General features: G+C 43.3%; 1 protein-coding gene across 1 annotated transcript in view; it reads left to right on the top strand.

Annotated features, from left to right (window-relative positions):
• The first annotated feature begins 1,634 nt into the window (after nucleotides 1-1,634).
• Nucleotides 1,635-20,824, top strand: part of tiam1a (TIAM Rac1 associated GEF 1a) — an 83,802-nt gene continuing 64,612 nt past the window's right edge. Inside the window, exons 1-5 of the mRNA XM_061740637.1 lie at nucleotides 1,635-1,742; nucleotides 9,903-10,552; nucleotides 13,164-13,444; nucleotides 19,205-19,456; nucleotides 20,356-20,587. Coding sequence (XP_061596621.1) covers nucleotides 9,910-10,552; nucleotides 13,164-13,444; nucleotides 19,205-19,456; nucleotides 20,356-20,587 — 1,408 coding nt within the window. The 5' untranslated portion in view covers nucleotides 1,635-1,742; nucleotides 9,903-9,909. The remainder of the gene's footprint in view (nucleotides 1,743-9,902; nucleotides 10,553-13,163; nucleotides 13,445-19,204; nucleotides 19,457-20,355; nucleotides 20,588-20,824) is intronic.

Here is a 20,824-nt window from a genome sequence, read left to right on the forward strand (position 1 = left end):
TCTTTCTTGATCTACATAAAAATCTCATGCGAAAAAGTTGACTTATTTTTTCAAGCAGATCAAGCACAATATTTGTTTCAGTGCAGGATTCACTTAATGGAGTCTTAAGCAGCGAATCGCAGCTTCTTTCATCTTCCGTCGTTTCACCAACCGTGCACACGTTTCTTTGTCTTTGTTCAGGCAGGCGGGGGGGGGGGGTTGGTTTCCCAAATCGTTTAGTGCACACGCCTGTGCACGCCCGTGGGGTTGTGGGTGGGAGACGGGACTGGAGGAGGAAGTCAGGGATCGGGGCTGCTGGTGCACGAGTCTCGGGGCTCCGACCACACAACCCTCCGTCCGGCCGGGATTATTGTAACGCCCTTTATAGTCCATGTTCCAGAGCAGAGATCAGCACCACTCCAGGTGACAAAACCTGCTTATCATTTTTGAAAATATCCATGTCTGTGGATGATATTTTGGTCTGATAACCTTCCTGAGTGGCAGCTGTATCATAGTTATCAGCTCATGAAGTTACCACCCCCTTCAGAAAATAACACTATAGATGCTGCTGCATATCCTGGTTTAGACTCATGTAGGAAATCTGTCAATGTTTCACAATACTGTCTTTGGTATCATTTTTTTCAAGCCCCACAATCGGTACACACCTGTATCATGTCAAAACTTAAAGAAAAGTATCTTGGCCGAAACCCAACAGGAAGTCGGCCATTTTGAATTCATTGTGTAATTTTGGGCGCAATTTATACCATTTCTTCGGGCGTTAATACGGCCCGAACCGTAACGTGCACCCAGGTGTGTTATACATCAAAATGTGCGTCTCCATCCTGCCACAACGCGCATTACTTTTCTCAGTCAAAAGCGTTACCGTGGCGACGATAGACGCCAAAAAACGCGCCCCCCTTCATCTGATTGGTCCATATTTGATAGTTTCTACTTTCTGCCATAACTTTTGAATGGTTTGACATAAAGACTCGTGGGTGGTGTCATCGGACTCGGTTTTGAGTCCTTGAACATAATTGGCCTGAATTAGCCCTGCCCCTTCTTCTGATTGGTCGATATTTGATAGTCCCTATTTTCTGCCATAACTTTTGAATGGTTTGACATAGAGAGTCGTGAGTGGTGTCATCGGACTTGGTGTTGAGTCCTTGAACATAATTGGCCTGAATTAGCCCTGCCCCTTCTTCTGATTGGTCGATATTTGATAGTCCCTATTTTCTGCCATAACTTTTGAATGGTTTGACATAAAGAGACATGGTGGTGTCATCGGACTTCGTTTTGAGTTCTTGACTATTATTGGTGAAAATTGCACGTGCGAGGGCCCGTTCATCGCTGCTTGCAGCTTTAATTATTATTATATTCTTCCTTATGTCTGCGTATACATGCTCTTTTTACTTTATTTCTCTTTATGACCACGTTGTCTCCCATCAACACGTCTCCCAACCAGGGGATCCCGGAGGTTTCCGTCTCCTCTCGCTCGTCCTTCTGTCGGCACATGCAGACACTGAGAGAGCCCGACTGAAACCCTCTCTCTCTCTCTCTCTCTCTCTCTCTCTCTCTCTCTCTCTCTCTCTCTCTCTCTCTCTCTCTCTCTCTCTCTCTCTCTCTCTCTCTCTCTCTCTCTCTCTCTCTCTCTCTCTTCAAGGTTAAAGTGACTCCAGCCTCCGACAGCCTGCGTGGATCATGCGGTGGGTGGGATGACATCACACTGACGTGGGGAAGGTGGTGATGCCGCTACTGAACCGCAGGTATCCACGAGCACTTCTGATGCATCTCTGTTGAATCTCTGGTGGATTTGTTTGGGGTGGGGGTTTCCTGATCAATACTTGTTACTGCAGCTTTTCAACCAGCATGCGTCCTCGGTTTCAGATTCAGATCCAGGCCTCGTTTCCAAATCGCAAAAATGGTGGTGTTTTCATGCGTTTTGGCCGTTCGTTCACATGAAAACAAAGCTCAGAGTCTCCAAAAACCATCATTTCTGAAAACTCCGGCCAAAGTGGAGATTTGCAAAAACTCCGTCTTCACGTTTGCTTGTAAACGGAGAGAAACGGACATTTAGGCTTCAGAACGTCACATTATGAGACAGAAACGTCACCAGCGTCATGAGTGAGACCTGTTTGTAAAGTATATTTATTCATTTTCAAAGGGTCAGAAAGTCAAGAATTAAACAGTATTACAGAAATATGCACCCTCTTTTAAACACCACCCAAAACATGGAACACACTCTCCACACAGACACATCAAAGTAGAAAAGTAACAAAAAAAAACCGTAGAATAAAAAAGTAAAAAATAAGTAAACAAAATTTAAATAAATAAATAATTAAATAAATAAATAAAATAAAATAAAATAAATAAATAAATTAAAATAAATTAAAAAAACAAAAAACGGGGGGTAAAACTTAAAGAGTTAAAAGGCGCACCTACCAAAATTAGTGAACATAAATAAGATAAGTAACAAGTAAATAAGTAGTAACAAAGACAGAAGGGGTAGCCACATGATATCAGGGTAAAAGCTTGTTGCATATCAGAACCTGGAAATGTACCTTTCAATGTCAGGCCATGCCAGACCATAAAGCCCGCTCCGAAGAGCTTGAGCACCGTTGTCCCCAATATATTCTAGAAAAGGGTCCCAGATGCGAAAAAACAGAAACGGTTTGTCCTTGATGAGTTCTATAACTGACCGGATCCATTGCGAGACTGTAGGAACAGAGTCTGAAATCCACTTGAGGAGAACACATCTCCTTGCACTGAACAGCAGCACCTTGAGCAGCTTCATCGAAGAGGGACAGAGGTTCAAAGGCACAGATTGTACTCCCAAAATACAGAATATAGGTTCTAAGGCAAGTGTTTTTTTAAATATAATGTTGATTTCTTTAACTACTTTGGTCCAAAAGTCATTAATAAAAGGACATTCAAAAATACAATGCAAATACACACCATCAGCAATTTTACATTTGTTACAGTACTTGGAAAGCAATGGATTGAATTTATTACGTTTCATGGGTGTGATTTGAAGCCTATACATGTATGACCCTAAATTGCAGTTCCCTGGCTTTGTTAGTAAACAGGCAACCTGCGGAGCTTAACCAAACATCGTCCCACTCCTCATCCGTGATAGCCACCCCCAAATCAGTTTCCCAAAGAGACCTGGCACGAGCTGTGTTTTCACTATTTATGACTTTATCTTCTCGTTACACTGCCCCCTGTAGGTTTGGCTGCTCATTGCACCTTAACAGCGTATTTATGCGGGTTCGTGTAAATGATGGTGTTTTTCAAAACGTAGAGGGGGAAATATCCGTTTTTGTAAATACCTGGCTCTGTGGAAACATGGCCTAAGACGACTTTATTAATCTCCATCTCGCACACACAGCACCGTCATATACAAATGAAACACCCCAAAAACCAAACACCCATATAAAAGATAAAAGATAAAAAGATAAAAAGATATAAAAAAAATACAATTAAATAGTGCATAAATAGAATTATATTGAAAAGAAACAAGTGTTATGTAATATGGCACACGGTTTGAGCCCTCGCTGGGAACGGTTTGATGGACGAGCTGGTCTGACAGCAGTCGACTCAGCGGTTCCTGAGCCGGAATAACAGAACGTGATTAACAGAATAACAGAACGTGAATAACAGAATAACAGAACGTGAGGTAAATCCGGCTGCAGAGACGTATTCTTGACGGACAGGAAGCAGCTTTGACTCCTCTCAGGTTTCCATGACGACGGTCCCTCTCATCTGCAGCTCGTGCAGCAAACGTTCCGGTATTAAACAGATCAGTGTAAACAAGACTGGAGAGATTTTTAATTACAACTTATTCAAACGAAAATAAAGGATAAAAGGACATGCTGATGCGTTTATACATCAGAATCTTTGGCTACAATATCCACTGAGCCAATCAGTGCAGACCTTGTGTTCAAGGAGAAAGACATTTACATTCTGAGGCCGGATCGTCTCTGCAGACGTCGTTAATGTGTCCCGTCTGAACGACAGACGGTGCAGTTCTGATGTATCTGGTGACGACAACCTGAGCAGCTCGTAGTTAGACAATTGATTTGATTTGATTTGATTTATTTTATTTTTGTACATGTAAAAAAAACAACACTTCATGAGAAGTTTAAGAAAACAAAACAACAAAACAAAGAATCTCATCCTTTAAAACTTGCTATCTTGATCTACATGTGCCAAAAAAGGAGTAGGAAGAAGTGTAAACTTATTTAGTCCTAAAACCATTCACTGATCATTTAACCTGTATTTATAATTATTCACACACTGTACTCACACTGCTAAATAACTATTATTATTATTATTATTATTATTATTATTAATAATAATAATAATAATAATAATAATAATAATAATAATAATAATAATAATAATACATTTTATTTGTAGAGCACTTTTCATTAATGATCTCAAAGTGCTTACATAAACAAGGGGAAAATAATCAAGACACATAAAAGACTAGAAGTAAAAAAGGATAAAAATAATAAAAACATCTAAAAAAGACCAGGGAAGTTTTAAGCCCCTTATTATATGTGTATTATTATTATTATTATTATTATTATTATTATTATTATTATTATTATTATTATTATTATTATTATTATTATTATTATTATTATTAATATTATTATTATTATATACTGTAATTATACTCACACACATACTTATACATGCATACATACATACACGTAGTTGAATATTTCTATATATTTGTACACACATGCCCATATAAATATTTATATAAATATACTTATTTACACAATACTGTATCTGCTCTATATCTATGTATATATCTACTTACACACATAATCACACCACACACATATATATGTATACCCATACATACCCACACAATCAATAACGCAACGCTGAATTACTGAATGAATCCAGAACAGTGTTGATTTCAGTCTAAAATAAATGTTGATGAGTGTCAGAGGTGCAGATGTGACCCGAGACCCACCTTTCAGATTTAGTTTTTCATCTCCTTGATCTCCCGGAGAGCGTTTTTCCCTCCCTGTCATCATGTCTGGGCTCCGCCACCACAGACGACAGCGGTAGCAACAATGGCTGCTGCCACGCGGCCGTTTGGCTGCGGCGACCACACACACACCGGGACAAACAGCCGAGCCGCCAACCACGACATCTGTGGTGGGAGAATCCCGGCTGCTGGATCAGCAGTGTCTAATTTCACCCGACGCCTCCGAACCCGCCAGAGAGCTGGTTTTCTGGACAGTCTGAAGGACTGAAGAAATTAAAATCTTATCTAGAAAGTGACTTTATTTTCTCTTCACTGCAACAGTATTTATGATATTTATAATATTATTTTCTGTCAATGGGACATTTTCTGGATAAATAAAGGCGAAATAGAAATAAAATAAAGACAGGTGAAGGATGTGAGTGACGGTAGTGCTGTACGTGCTTCCACCATCATAGACCTAAATGTGTCATGTTTTAAATGGACCGCAGACTTGAAGCATCTCTGGAGCAGCAGAACTCTGCAAGGTTACAAGGTTACAAGGTTACGTGGTCACGAGGTTACATGGCTACATGGTCAAGAGGTCACGAGTTTACGTGGTTACGAGTTTACGTGGTTACATGGTTACGAGGTTATGTGGTTACATGGTCAAGAGGTCACGAGGTTACGAGTTAACGTGGTTCTGAGGTTACATGGTCAACAGGTCACGTGGTTACGAGGTTACGTGGTTACGAGGTTACAAGGTTACGAGGTCACGAGGTTACGAGTTTACGTGGTTACGAGGTTACAAGGTTACGAGGTTACGTGGTTACGAGGTTACAAGGTTACGAGTTTACGTGGTTACGAGGTTACAAGGTTACGAGGTTACGTGGTTACGAAGTTACAAGGTTACGAGGTTACGTGGTTACGAGGTTACAAGGTTACGAGGTCACGAGGTTACGAGTTTACGTGGTTACGAGGTTACAAGGTTACGAGGTTACGTGGTTACGAGGTTACAAGGTTACGAGGTTACGTGGTTACGAGGTTACAAGGTTACGAGTTTACGTGGTCACGAGGTTACGTGGTTACATGGTCAAGAGGTTACGAGGTTACGTGGTTACGAGTTTACGTGGTTACATGGTCAAGAGGTCACGAGGTTACGAGGTTACGTGGTTACGAGGTTGCGAGGTTACATGGTCAAGAGGTCAAGAGGTTACGAGGTTACGTGGTTACGAGTTTACGTGGTTACGAGGTTACAAGGTTACGAGTTTACGTGGTCACGAGGTTACGTGGTTACATGGTCAAGAGGTTACGAGGTTACGTGGTTACGAGTTTACGTGGTTACATGGTCAAGAGGTCACGAGGTTACGAGGTTACGTGGTTACGAGGTTACGAGGTTACATGGTCAAGAGGTCAAGAGGTTACGAGGTTACGTGGTTACGAGGTTACGTGGTTACGAGGTTACGTGGTTACGAGTTTATGTGGTTACGAGGTTACACGTTTACGTGGTCACAAGGTTACATGGTTACATGGTCACGAGGTAACGTGGCTATGAGTTTACGTGGTTACGAGGTCACGTGGTTACGAGTTTACGTGGTTACGAGGTTACGTGGTAGTCACCTGATCACCTGAGGTTACAGTCTGAAGGCAAGCTGAGGCTGTTGTGGTGAGACGGGTCATCACATGGTTGTGGTGAGACGGGTCATCACATGGTTACGGTGAGACGGGTCATCACACGGTTGTGGTGAGACGGGTCATCTCTAGGTTGTGGTGAGACGGGTCATCACATGGTTGTGTTGAGACGGGTCATCACATGGTTGTGGTGAGACGGGTCATCACATGGTTACGGTGAGACGGGTCATCTCTAGGTTGTGTTGAGACGGGTCATCACATGGTCGTGGTGAGACGGGTCATCACATGGTCGTGGTGAGACGGGTCATCACTTGGTCGTGGTGAGACGGGTCATCACTTGGTCGTGGTGAGACGGGTCATCACTTGGTTGTGGTGAGACGGGTCATCACACGGTTGTGGTGAGACGGGTCATCACACGGTTGTGATGAGACGGGTCATCACTTGGTTGTGGTGAGACGGGTCATTACAGGGTTGTGGTGAGACGGGTCATCACATGGTTTTGGTGAGACGGGTCATCACATGGTTGTGGTGAGACGGGTCATCACACGGTTGGGGTGAGACGGGTCATTACTTGGTTGTGGTGAGACGGGTCATCACATGGTTGTGGTGAGACGGGTCATCACATGGTTGTGGTGAGACGGGTCATCACACGGTTGTGGTGAGACGGGTCATCACACGGTTGTGGTGAGACAGGTCATCACATGGTTGTGGTGAGACGGGTCATCTCACGGTTGTGGTGAGACGGGTCATCACAGGGTTGTGGTGAGACGGGTCACCACATGGTTGTGGTGAGACGGGTCATCACACGGTTGTGGTGAGACGGGTCATCTCTTGGTTGTGGTGAGACGGGTCATTGCACGGTTGTGGTGAGACGGGTCATCACATTGTTGTGGTGAGATGGGTCATCATACGGTTGTGGTGAGACGGGTCTTACATTGTTGTGGTGAGACGGGTCATCACACGGTTGTGGTGAGACGGGTCATCACGCGGTTGTGGTGAGATGGGTCATCACATGGTTGTGGTGAGAGGGGTCTTACATGGTTGTGGTGAGACGGGTCATCACAGGGTTGTGGTGAGACGGGTCATCACACGGTTGTGGTGAGACGGGTCATCACACGGTTGTGGTGAGACGGGTCATCACAGGGTTGTGGTGAGACGGGTCATCACACGGTTGTGGTGAGACGGGTCATCTCATGGTTGTGGTGAGACGGGTCACCACAGGGTTGTGGTGAGACGGGTCATCACAGGGTTGTGGTGAGACGGGTCATCTCATGGTTGTGGTGAGATGGGTCATCAGACGGTCGTGGTGAGACGGGTAATCACACGGTTGTGGTGAGACGGGTCATCACATGGTTGTGGTGAGACGGGTCATCACCAGAACCAGAGGTGAACCTGCCAGACTGGTTCCCGCGGCGCAGGGAGCCGCCTGTCCTGTACGGAGACAATAGGACGGGTTGGGCGGCGACTCCACCCTCCTGCTCTGAGCAGCAGATTCTGTTATGTTGACAGGCTGGTTCCTGGAAGCCGTGGCGGTTCTGGTTCCTGGAGGACTGGCTGAGGGGGGGGGTATGGATCTGTATGGAAACTAAAGAAATTAAAATCTTTTTTTCAAGGGAAACTCATCTTAAAAGGGACTTTATTTTCTCTTCACTACAACATGATTTATAATATTTATAATATTTTTTGTAACGAAAAACTCATTTGGTATTTAACTCATATTATGTATGAATATGTTCATATTAACATTTGAAGTTAATGGTTCTGTTTTATTAGATTATTTGTAGAGACTTTAAAGTGAAGATGAATAAAACAACCAACCAGAGCTGCTCCTGAACGCCTCAGACAGGTGAGGGACGTTAGTGACGGTAGCGTTGTACATGCTACGGGTGTGGTGTTTTAAACGGACTGCAGATTTGAAGCATCTCTGCAGCGTCCGAACTCTGAGAGGTTACAAGGTTATGTGGTCACGTGGTCACATGGTCATGCGGTTACACGGTTACAAGGTCAAAGGGTTACTTGGTTATGTGGTCACGAGGTTACGTGGTTACTTGGTTACAAAGTTACGAGGTTAGGTGGTTATGAAGTAACGTGGTTATGTGGTCACGTGGTAACGTGGTAAAGAGGCTACGTGGTTACAAGGTCATAGGGTTACTTGGTTATGTGGTCACGAGGTTATGTGGTCATGAGGTTACGTGGTCATGAGGTTACGTGGTCATGAGGTTACGTGGTTACTTGGTTACAAAGTTACGAGGTTAGGTGGTTATGAGGTAACGTGGTAACGTGGTAAAGAGACTACGTGGTTACATGGTGACGAGGTTATGTGGTTACAAAGTTACGAGGTTAGGTGGTTATGAGGTAACGTGGTAACGTGGTAAAGAGACTACGTGGTTACATGGTGACGAGGTTAGGTGGTTATGAGGTTACGTGGTCACGAGGTAACAAAGTTACGGGGTTACGAGGTTAGGTGGTCATGTGGTAACGAGGTTACACGGTTATGTGGATATGTGGATATGTGGTTACAAGGTTACGAGGTTACGAGGTTACGAGGTTACGTGGTCACAAGGTTAGGAGGTTAGGAGGTTACGAGGTTACGTGGTTACAAAGTTACGAGATTACATGGTTACAAGGTTACAAGGTTACGGTGTTACGATGTTACGTGGTTACAAGGTCACAAGGTTACATGGTTACTAGGTTCCGTGGTTACCTGGTTACCTGCTTATGTTTTTTTGCAGCTTCTCAGTTGACGAACAGCAGCGAAGGAGGTGGTTGTTTCGTCCGCTGAAGTGAAATATCACGTTTACTTTGAAAGCTACACGTGTTGATGTTGATGTTGATTTCGAAGCGTAACATGTTAAATATGCTGGATTACGTAGACAAGACAGCACACCGAGCGATAATCATAGTTGTTAAAGCGATATGACCTGTTTTTTTGAGAACCGGTACTTTAAAACCTTTCAGGCTTTTTACGTGAGCTGGAACTTGTTTGTTTACGTAAAGAAAAGCTGTTTTAAATGTGCATGAACCATGAATGAGGGAGCACAGAGCTGCACATCCAGCTTCTTCTGGATCAAATCTGAAGATGAAATCACTTTTGCATTTAAGTGAACGACGGGAAAGAACTTTGATCGATACCTCCTCTCGAAGTTTTGCTTTTTAAATCAAGATCAAGGTGAATTAAGTCGTAAAAATATGTTTGTGCTGTTTCCTTGGAGTTAATGAATAAAAGGTTCAGTAAGGTGCAGATAGTGTGTTTATAACTATTAATTAACCAAGAGTGGTAATATCGCCTCATCTTCTCCTTGCTCCCCAGCTGAATCATGGGAAATGTGGAGAGTCAGAATGGGGACGCTGGTTTCCATGGTGACGGGAGGGGACATCTCTCCCGTAAGCAGACGTCTCGCTCGCTCCGCCTGTCGTCCAAGCAGCCGGTGACCCGGCGTCCGAGGCACTCGTCCACCGTGAAGCAGGAGCACCGGAACTCCGAGACCTCCACCCGCTCCTCCAGCACCCCCAGCATCCCACAGTCCCTAGCGGAGAATGGGCTGGAGATCTTCAGCGACGCCGACGAGCTGGGCGAGTTCGGCGCCAACCCTCACTGGACGCAACGCGTCGCCATGACGATGAGGCCGGAGTCCTTCCAGCAGGACGAGGACCCCCCGGCCACGCCGACCCCCGAAACCTCGGAGGCCGACACCGTCGCCCAGGACGGAGGGGAGGACTCCGCGGGGGAGGCCGAGGCCGAGGGGGAGGACCGGTACCTCCAGCGAATGACCGAAGGATCCCGGGAGGGAGGGAACTTTAAGAAGAAGCGGTCGAAGTCGGCAGACATGTGGAGAGAAGACAGCCTGGAGTTCTCCCTGTCCGATCTGAGCCAGGAGCACCTGACCAGCACCGAGGAGATGATCGATGGAGGGGAGGAGGAGGAGGAGGAGCAGTTCACCTGCCCCCGGGGCAATGCAGGTGAGACAAAAACACAACAGCATCTCGTCTCCAGCACAATCACACCACGGGTTTCATCGTCAGCAAATAATGCTCTGATATACTCAATTAAGATGTATTTCCTTAATCGCACTGAGTGGCAAAAATGGCTGTAACTAGTAGGGGAAACTGTGGAGAAGACGGGATAACAAACGATTATCGGCTTAAATTAGCGTCAGTTGGACTTGACAGTGACCCGTACAGTTACCAAGAACCAGTGGTCCATGGACATTAATATTTGGTACAGTTACCAAGAACCAGTGGTCCATGGACATTAATATTTGGTACAGTTACCAAGAACCAGTGGTCCATGTACATTAATATTTGGTACAGTTACCCCAAGAACCAGTGGTCCATGGACATTAATATTTGGTACAGTTACCAAGAACCAGTGGTCCATGGACATTAATATTTGATACAGTTACCAAGCACCAGTGGTCCATGGACATTAATATTTGGTACAGTTACCAAGAACCAGCAGTCCATGGACATTAATATTTGGTACAGTTACCAAGAACCAGTGGTCCATGGACATTAATATTTGGTACAGTTACCAAGAACCAGTGGTCCATGGACATTAATATTTGGTACAGTTACCAAGAACCAGTGGTCCATGGACATTAATATTTGGTACAGTTACCAAGAACCAGTGGTCCATGGACATTAATATTTGGTACAGTTACCAAGAACCAGTGGTCCATGGACATTAATATTTGGCCACCAATCCAGTTTCCTGATATTTACATTAACTTAATTTCTACGCCGGGGAAATACACGAAGCAAAGCTTGAAGGCTTACAAAAGTCTTGACGCTTGGTCCGACTTCAAGGCAGGATTTGTTGTAGAAATTAAAGTGATGAGGACACTGAACTTTATGATTTGACCGTTTAACGTTAGCTACCCAAAAATCCAACATTACCTGATACAAAATGGGAACCGCAAATCCACGTTTCGGTGTCTGGAATCCAGTTGTTTCTGTGAATTGCAGCGATCCATTTGTCTCTCTTAAGCTTATTTTTCTGCGGTCTGTAAAACGATAACTCTGATTTCTTGCTAAATCTACGAGTACAGTCAATCGCACAACAGCTCTTTCCCATTTTAGATGTTTTCCAGAAAGTTTACGCTGCCACTCAGTCTTTCTGACACTCAGTCTTTCTGACACTCAGTGGGCGTAAACCGTTGTGAAGTTGCATCTGTGACGTCATGCACATTCCCTCTATTAAGAAACAATAGTAAGAAATCCATCAAAGGTTTACGTAAGCACAGCTGATGGGAGGTGATGATGATGCATGATCTGAGAAACTGGTTATTGAACGTTGGCTCATGATTTTGGGCGGGGAGGTTGATGTGAACCGGCCAGAGCTTTAGGAGTTCCTGGTCCCTGAACCACTGAACCACTGAGCCACGGCGATGAGCGGCTGGCGAGCTTCAATTAATGTAGACACTAGGAATGGGTGATATTTTACCGTTCACGATTTACCGTCAAAAAAATTCCCCACGGTAAGAATTTGTATCTCACGGTAAAAACGATAAATTCCTGTTGATGACGTTTTTGTGTAAAACTGATTTATGGTTCTGTGTTAAATCCACGCACAACGTACGTGAAGGAAGGAAGGAAGGAAGGAAGGAAGGAAGGAAGGAAGGAAGGAAGGAAGGAAGGAAGGAAGGAAGGAAGGAAGGAAGGAAGGAAGGAAGGAAGGAAGGAAGGAAGGGTGAAAACAAGGGAAGAAGGAAGGAGAGAGCAAGAGGAAAGAAGGAAGAAAGGGAAAAGAAGCAGGAAGGAAGGAAGGAAGGAAGGAAGGAAGGAAGGGAGGGAGGGAGGAAGGAAGGAAGGAAGGAAGGAAGGAAGGAAGGAAGGAAGGAAGGAAGGAAGGAAGGAAGGAAGGAAGGAAGGAAGGAAGGGTGAAAACAAGGGAAGAAGGAAGGAGAGAGCAAGTGGAAAGAAGGAAGAAAGGGAAAAGAAGAAGGAAGGAAGGAAGGAAGGAAGGAAGGGAGGAAGGAAGGAAGGGAGAAAAGGAAGGAAGGAAGGAAGGAAGGAAGGAAGGGAGAAAACAACGGAAGAAGGAAGGAGAGAGCAAGAGGAAAGAAGGACGGAAGGGAAAAGAAGAAGGAAGGAAGAAAGGAAGGAAGGTAGAAAACAAGGAAAGGAGGAAGGAAGGAAGGAAGGAAGGAAGGAAGGAAGAAAGGAAGGAAGGAAGGAAGGAAGGAAGGGAGAAAACAAGGAAAGAAGGAAGGAACGGAGAAAAGAGGAAGGGAAGAAGGAAGGAAGGAAGGAAATGAGTCTGAAAGAAAGAAAGAAGGATAAATTCCCGTTGATGAGGTTTTTGTGTAACAAACATGGCGGATCTGAGAGTGAGATAGATTTATAGTTACAAAGGTGGAGTTGAATTGGTATTTTTTTTATCTTCATTTTTATCGTTATGGGGATAAATGCCAGAAATTATCGTGATACATTTTTTAGTCCATACCGCCCATCCCTAGTAGACACGCCTGATCTCACATTTCCACCTTCCCACCACACACCTCACCAGGACGCAGACGTGGAGTGGGAACGCTGACACGTGCAGCCGTTAACCAGCAGTGTTTGGTCCCAGGTTCGGCCGAGAGGGCGTCGTCTCTGGACCAGCTGTGCAGCCAGCAGAGTCCGGGCCTGCGGGGGAAGAGGAGCCGCTACGTTAAAGGCCACCGGGAAACGGCGTGCGATGGCGAGGGGGAGGACGGGCTGATGTCTCCGGCCGAGGACGACGGCGGGGGATACGGAGCCTTCACGCTCCCGTGCCGACGATCCCACTGTCTCTCCGAGGGCCTGTCCGGGCTCGGCATCCCGGCGGCGCCCCGCCCCGCCTTCCAGGGGAGACGGGCGCAGACCACTCAGGTTTGAGATCTTTTCATAAACGTCCAGAGCAGAGAAACCTCCTCCTCGTCTGTCCCCTTTCTCTTTTTTTTTTTTTTAAATATCTTTTTATTTCACAAAAGAAAGACAATCAGATACATCCTAAATAACGGTAGGTCTCACAATTTTCTTTTGTGCACACATGCCTACTCCCGCCTACCCCCCCAAACAAAAAGCACAAAAACATACACAAAAAAAAATAAAAAATAAAATAGATAAACTGGAAAAAAAAGTGAGTGAATAAAAATATGTAAAATAACATCAGTAAATAACAATAGGGGCATCAAAACTCAAATACCTACAGATACATAAGATACATAAAGTAAATGACAGCAATAAAACACCAATCAGCGTACAATGAAGTTCTCTAAACCAGAGAATAATGGGAACCAAAATTCTGGAAAAAGATGCTACAGTTATATTTTTCCAATGTTAGTTTTTCTAATGGTAGAAATGCTGTGAGTTGATCTACAAAAGTTTTATAAGTTGGAGGGGAATCGTTCTTCCAAAATAAAATTATACATTTCTTTGCAAAGTAAGTGATGAAAATTAATATCCTGCATTTTTTGTTATCTAGTTGTAAATTATATGTCATTTAATAAATATAAACTACTGCTTAAATCAATTTTTTTGTCCAGGACTAATTGTGTAAGGGAGTGAATTGATTTCCAATAACTTTGTAAACGGTCGCATGAATGTCCCCTCCATCTTTTTACATCTGGGACACTTTGACGAAATATCCTTTGATATTTTATGCATTTTTATTGGAGTTAAGTAGAATTTGTGGATGAATTTAAAATTAGCTTCCTTAATTTTATTACTTGTAAATGGAAAATTCTCTTCTTTCTGAACTAAACTGGGGGTGATGGAGGGCCGTGTTTAGCAGGGTCCAGGAAGTTCAGGGGGTCAGACATCACAGAGGAAACCAGTCAGTCCAGCAGTCAGTCCAGCAGCCATCGTGTTGTTGACAACCAGAGGCATTTCCTGTTGTTGTGTGGAAACATGTTACATGTGTTTTCTGCAGCTGATGTGACAAAGACTCTGATAGAAGTCAGATTATGTCCCCACACGGCTCTTTTTAGGGGCAACCCTCTCCATTACCCCTTTTGCAAATTTCCCCTCTGTGGGACTATTAAAGGATTATCTTATCTTATCTCTTTCCACCAAACCAGTTCCAGGCTGGTTCTGGTTCTGGTTCTGGGCCAGTTTGGAACCAGCTTTCTGTTTCCACTGACAAAGAACTGGTTCCGGTTCCAAGGTAGCACCAACTCTTTGCTGGTCTAGAGGAAAGAACCGCTTACGTAAGAGGAGGGGGCGGAGTTATTCAGACCAACGGCAACAGCAAGACTGGGAGACGGAGACATTTTCAAATAACAATGAATCTGGTGCAGCAAAGCATCATGGGAGGAGGAGGAGACAACCTGTCTTTTAGAGATGTGTCCACGCAGGAGCTACGTGGACCAAGGGCCAGTTCCAAAGGGCCAGTTCCAATTCCTCTTTGCATGTAGGGCTAGTGGACATAACGAGGGCTAGTGGACATAACGAGGGCTAGTGGACATAACGAGGGCTAGTGGACATAATGAGGGCTAGTGGACATAACGAGGACTAGTGGACATAACGAGGGCTAGTGGACATTACGAGGGCTAGTGTGTATGAATCTAGTCCTTCACAGTGAGGGATTTCAGATACTGACTCGCTGACCGAGGGCCAGAAAAATTTCCCAGAATGCTTTACGTCATCATTTGCAGACTGAATTAAACAAAAAAACATGGCGGACATTTCTAATTTTTAGTGAATAAAATCAATATTTTGAGCTAGTTTCTGCAAAAAAATGCGTTTTGATTACATTTCTAGTGAGAAATATATATTTTACGTCGGAGCAAATTTCTTAACAGGCGTTATTTGGATAAACTGAGCCCAGGTTGGGGATCTTAACGGTTACTTTTACGTCTGAAAAAATCTTAAAACTTAATAAAGTGGCATATTAACAGCGCTACAGCGGAAATTAAAACAGCTTTTAGCTCTGGGCTTCCTGATATGGTGTGACGTTTGTGCAAACGTAACTACGCAGTCGCTTACGCACCCGAACGTAAACCACGCAGTGACGTAGCAAGTGGTGTCCCAATCCCTAGGGAACATTACAAGGGCCCTACACAAGTGGCTTCATTTTTAGGGCTAGCGTTAGTGAGTATGGTGAACATTGGGATTGGCCCCAAGTCCTATTAGAGCAGATACCTTGTTGTTGCTGCAACTTTCACGCAAACGCAGCGACGTAACTGACGTTAGCAGAGACGTAACTGACGTTTGCAGAGACGTAATGACGTGTCTCCTCTTAGCACCCGAGCTGTGGAAAAACAAACCGGTTCTCAACTGTTTATGCAATAATTACTCGGGGGTTTATGTTCTGGGTCTCTGGAAAGCGCCTACAGACAACTTCTGTTGTAATAGATGCTATATAAATAAAATTTAATTGAATTGAATTGAATTGGTTCCCAAGTGGAAGGAGTTGTGAACCAGAACCAGCCCTGGAACCGGTTTGGTGGAAAAGGATGTACCTGAGGATCATTTAGGAGATTTCTTCTGCTCATGAGGTGATTACCGATGTTACCTGTCGACAAGAATGCTTTAGTACACGTTCTGTAGTTTCTATGTATCGTAGGAGGCAGAACTTCAAGAGTGAACCGAGGTTTTTCTTCCCCACAACTCACAAACCCCCTGGAGAGCAGATGCACCTGAGAGCTCGTTATAAATTCATCCATCCAGGCGGACCAGGTTGTCAGATATAAATAGACTGACAGCTCGGAGCTGATCCAGGAGCTCGGGGTCAAAGGGCAAAGGGCGTCCTGATGTTGGGGATGTTTGTACGAACCTGCAGGACAGATCTGATGCTTTAGTCCTCCAACACGTTACGCTTCACGTTCACATGAAGGCAGAGCCGGAAACCTCAGGTTGATTCTAGAGCTCGGACTCAGTCATGCGTAAAGGGGTTTATCTGTTTATTTAAAAATCCCCATTAGCTGAAGCCAAAACTAAAGCTAGTCTTCCTGGGGTCCAGACAATAAAATACAAAATCAAACATACAATCTGAATTCATAAAGTACATTTAAAAGAAATAAAGATAAAGAAATAAAGATTAAAATTACAAATAAGAAATAAAGAAAAACATCATACAAATCATATATAATTTGATGTATTGATCTAACTCAATCAGATACGCTATATGTTGTTAAGGTGAAGACAACAAATACGTTCTTAGGGCCAGTCCCAATCCCCCCCTCGCCCTACTCTTTAGCCCTACCCTTAAATTTTGCATGTAGGGCTAGTGGACATAACGAGGGCTAGTGGACATAACGAGGGCTAGTGGACATAACGAGGGCTAGTGGACATAACGAGGGCTAGTGGGAATATAGAGGGCTAGTGTGTATCAATCTAGCCCTTCATAGCGAGGGATTTCAGATACTGACTCGCCGACCGAGGGCCTGAAAAATTTCCCAGAATGCTTTACAGAATGCTTTTCGTCATTTGCAGACTGAATCAAACAAAAAAACATGGCGGACATTTCTAATTTTTTAGTGAATAAAATCAATATTTTGAGTTAGTTTCTGCATAAAAATGTGTTTTGATTAAATTTCTAGTGAGAAATATATATTTTACTTTCATAATATTCACCCAGTGGATGTACATAATCACTCGCTTGGTTGTTGTTGCAAAGTTTTTTCAGATCTCACCAGAAAAAAGCCTGATTTATGGTTCTGCGTTACACCAACGCAGATCCTACGCCGTAGGTTACACGTCAATTTAACGCGGAACCATAAATCAGGCTTAACGTCCCACCGCGCCTGTAAGTAAGTAAGTAAGTAAAATTTATTTATAGAGCGCTTTTTGTAGATACAATCACAAAGTGCTTTACATCAGGGATAAAATGCAGTACAATATAAAACACACAATAGCACAACAACAGGTAACTTCACAGATGCCCAGGGAAACATCATCATCAGGGGAAAGCCTGTCTAAAGATATATGTTTTAAGTTCTCTCTTAAACTGTCACCTGTAAACCTGCTTGTTACCAGAGTTTCTCCACATGGCGCGGCGTGAATGGCCTAGATATTTTAAATTGATAATAGTATTTAAAAAAATTTTACGTTTCCTTATGTGTTTGCGTTATTTTGCTCACCTTCTATGTGAAGCTGCAATGTTTTCAACCTGATCTCACAAAAAAACGTGAAATGCCCGGAACCGCTAATGTACCCGAACGTAAACCACGCAGTGACGTAGCAAGTGGTATCCCAATCCCTAGGGACGATTACAAGGACCCTACGCCTGTGGCTTCATTTTGAGGGTGAAGTGGTCGTGGGTGAGGGCTATTGGTAGAAAGTAGGGTGAACATTGGGATTGGCCCTTAGTCTTCATTTCAAATCAGCGTCTTTTGATGTCAGGAATCTCACCCGGAAGGGTTTTCCAATATGCAACTGATCTATAAAGTACTGTCATCTGCATAGAGTCAGACTTAGGGAAGAGGAACATAATCCCACCACTATTCGCCCCCTGAGTGTTATATGAATGAATATCTGAACAATAAGTTATATTATTATAGAGAAATGTTAATAATTCTATGGAAACATGTAAGTACATTAGCAGATATCCTCAACCCTCAGCCATGAGAGATGTTCATGCATTTCTGCAACACTTGTTCTTGGAGAACAACCAGGAACAAGTCTTGCAGCCTTGATTTGAGCCACTTGTAGTTTTGTTAGAAGACTGTTGGATGCAGCAGACCAAACAACTGAACAGTAACCTAAATGACACAAAACCAATGAACTAACAACTGGACGAAACAACTGTTTTGAGAAATGCTGCATATTTACGCGACACTGCAACAGCTCTGCCCATTTTGGCAAAAACTTTGTTGATGTTTTTACTTGCTGAATTGTTCGACTATGTATTTGTATATTCATTTAAGGATTATTAGATACTCTATAGCTAGAACCAAACATCATACTCTTTGTTTTTGATGTATTAAGAATAATTTTATTTGTTTTGATCCAATTACACTGCAAAAACTCAAAATCTTCCCAGGAATATTTGTCTTATTTCTAGTTAAAATGTCTCATTTTTAGTCAAAAAATCTCATTACACTTAGAACAAGACTCGTCACCAGAAAAATAACTTATTATCAAGTACATTTTCACTTGAAATAGGTAGAAAAATCTGCCAGTGGGACAAGATTTATCTTCTTATTACAAGCAAAAAAATCTTGTTCCACTGGCAGAATTTTCTGCTTATTTTAAGTGAAAATCTACTTGAAACAGGTGAAAATTTTAGTTTTTTCCAGTGATGAGTCTTGTTTTAAGTGTAATGAGATTTTTTTAAACTAAAAATGAGACATTTTAACTAGAAGTAAGACAAATATTCTTGTTAAGATTTATGAGTTTTTTGACAGTGTATATAATATGCCGATCTCACGAGACAGAACCTGATTAAGCTCTGAACATGTGGGGGCTGCAAAATAAAGAGTAGCATCATCAGCAAACATAGTCAACCTGGTCTTACTGAGTTACTGAGTACATACAGCATTTGTAAAAAAAAAAAAAATTGAAAATAAAAGAGGTCCCAGACAGCTACCCTGGGGGACTCCTAAAGCTCTTAAACCACTGAATTGCAGAGAAATTAAAACCATAAAGGGTTCACTTTCTTTTGCTAGCTTGTGAATTCCTGTTTTGGTTTCCGTCTGGTTTCTGCAGGACATCTCCGGCGTCCTGGGCGAGGGCAGCGAGTACGGCGACAGCGGGATCGACGGCGTGGCCGCGGAGGTGGACGGGGAGCTGGTGTCGCGGCGCTGCAAGGCCATGTCCGCCTCCTTCTCCGTCTACTCCGCCACCGAGAGCAGCATCTTCAACGGCAGCGACAGCGGCAGCAGCAGCGCCGGCGGCGGCGACGGCAGCCGGGGCGGCGTGTACGAGAACTTCCGGAAGGACCTGGACAGCCAAGTCTGGGTCGGTGACTGTTTTTAACACGTTTGTCTCGTCTTAAAGGGGACCTATTATGGATCTAATACCTATTTTAAACAGGCCTTGAATGTCTTAAAAACAAGCTTTTGATTGTTTTTGCTAAATAAATTAGAAATTCAGCCTCTGAGCCATGTCTTTATCTTCCCAATCTCTAACCTCATTATCTACACTGCACAAATTCTAAATCTTAACAAGAATATTTGTCTTATTTCTAGTTAAAATGTCTAATTTTTAGTCAAAACAATGTCATTACACTTAAGACAAGACTCAAAAACTCAAAAAACAACAATTTTCACCTGTTTCAAGTAGATTTTCACTTAAAATAAGTAGAAAAATCTGCCAGTGGAAAACAATTGTTCTGCTTGTAATGAGAAGATAAATCTTGTTCCACTGGCAGATTTTTCTACTTATTTCAAGTGAAAATTTACTTGAAACAGGTGAAAATTGTCAAATAACAAGTTATTTTTCTGGTGATGACTCTTTTTTTAAGTATAATGAGATTTTTTTGACTAAAAACGAGAAATTTGAACTAGAAATAAGACAAATATTCTTATTAAGATTTTGAGTTTTTGCAGTGTAGGACACGGTAACTCCGGAGCTTCCTCCATTTTTTCGTAGCGGTGTATCGCGTCATACAGGCAGCCAATCAGCACAGAGCCTCATTATCATAGCCCCGCCCACTCAGAATCCTGCATAGATAATGAGGTTAGAGAATGGGAAGATAAAGACATGGCTCAGAGGCTGAATTTCTATTTTATTTAGTAAAAACTATCAAAAGCTTGTTTTTAAGACATTCAAGGACTGTTTAAAATAGGTATTAGATGCCATGATAGGTCCCCTTTAAATCCCCGTGGATGTTGACCTTTGACCCCGGGTCTCCTCAGAGGAACCAGGGCCGGGACGGCCGGGAGGAAGCCGGCTCCGGCGTGAGCGACGAGCGCAGCAGCGGTGCGCTCAGCGGCGTCTTCCCGCCCGACGGCGCGGCCGCCGGCGCGCAGGGAACGGTCCGGAAGGCGGGAGCTCTGGCCGTCAAGAACTTCCTGGTTCATAAGAAAAACAAGAAGGTGGAACCTGCAACCCGACGCAAGTGGAAACACTACTGGGTCTCCCTGAAAGGTGCAAACGTACAACTAGTGTTGTTTCTGGCAGCTGTTTTCTGTTTCAGTTCTAGTTTTAGTCTTGTCTTTAGTCCAGCATCATTTTAGTTTTTATTAGTTTTAGTCACGTTCATTCTCCTTTTAGTCGTGTCAAGTTTCAGTCGACTAAAATTCTGAGCATTTTAGTCTTATTTTAGTCAGAATTGTCCATTTTAGTCTAGTTTTAGTCAAAGATTATATTATTGGGAATTTTTTA

This window comes from Cololabis saira, chromosome 14, assembly GCF_033807715.1.
Source record: "Cololabis saira isolate AMF1-May2022 chromosome 14, fColSai1.1, whole genome shotgun sequence".
Taxonomy (NCBI): Eukaryota; Metazoa; Chordata; class Actinopteri; order Beloniformes; family Belonidae; genus Cololabis; species Cololabis saira.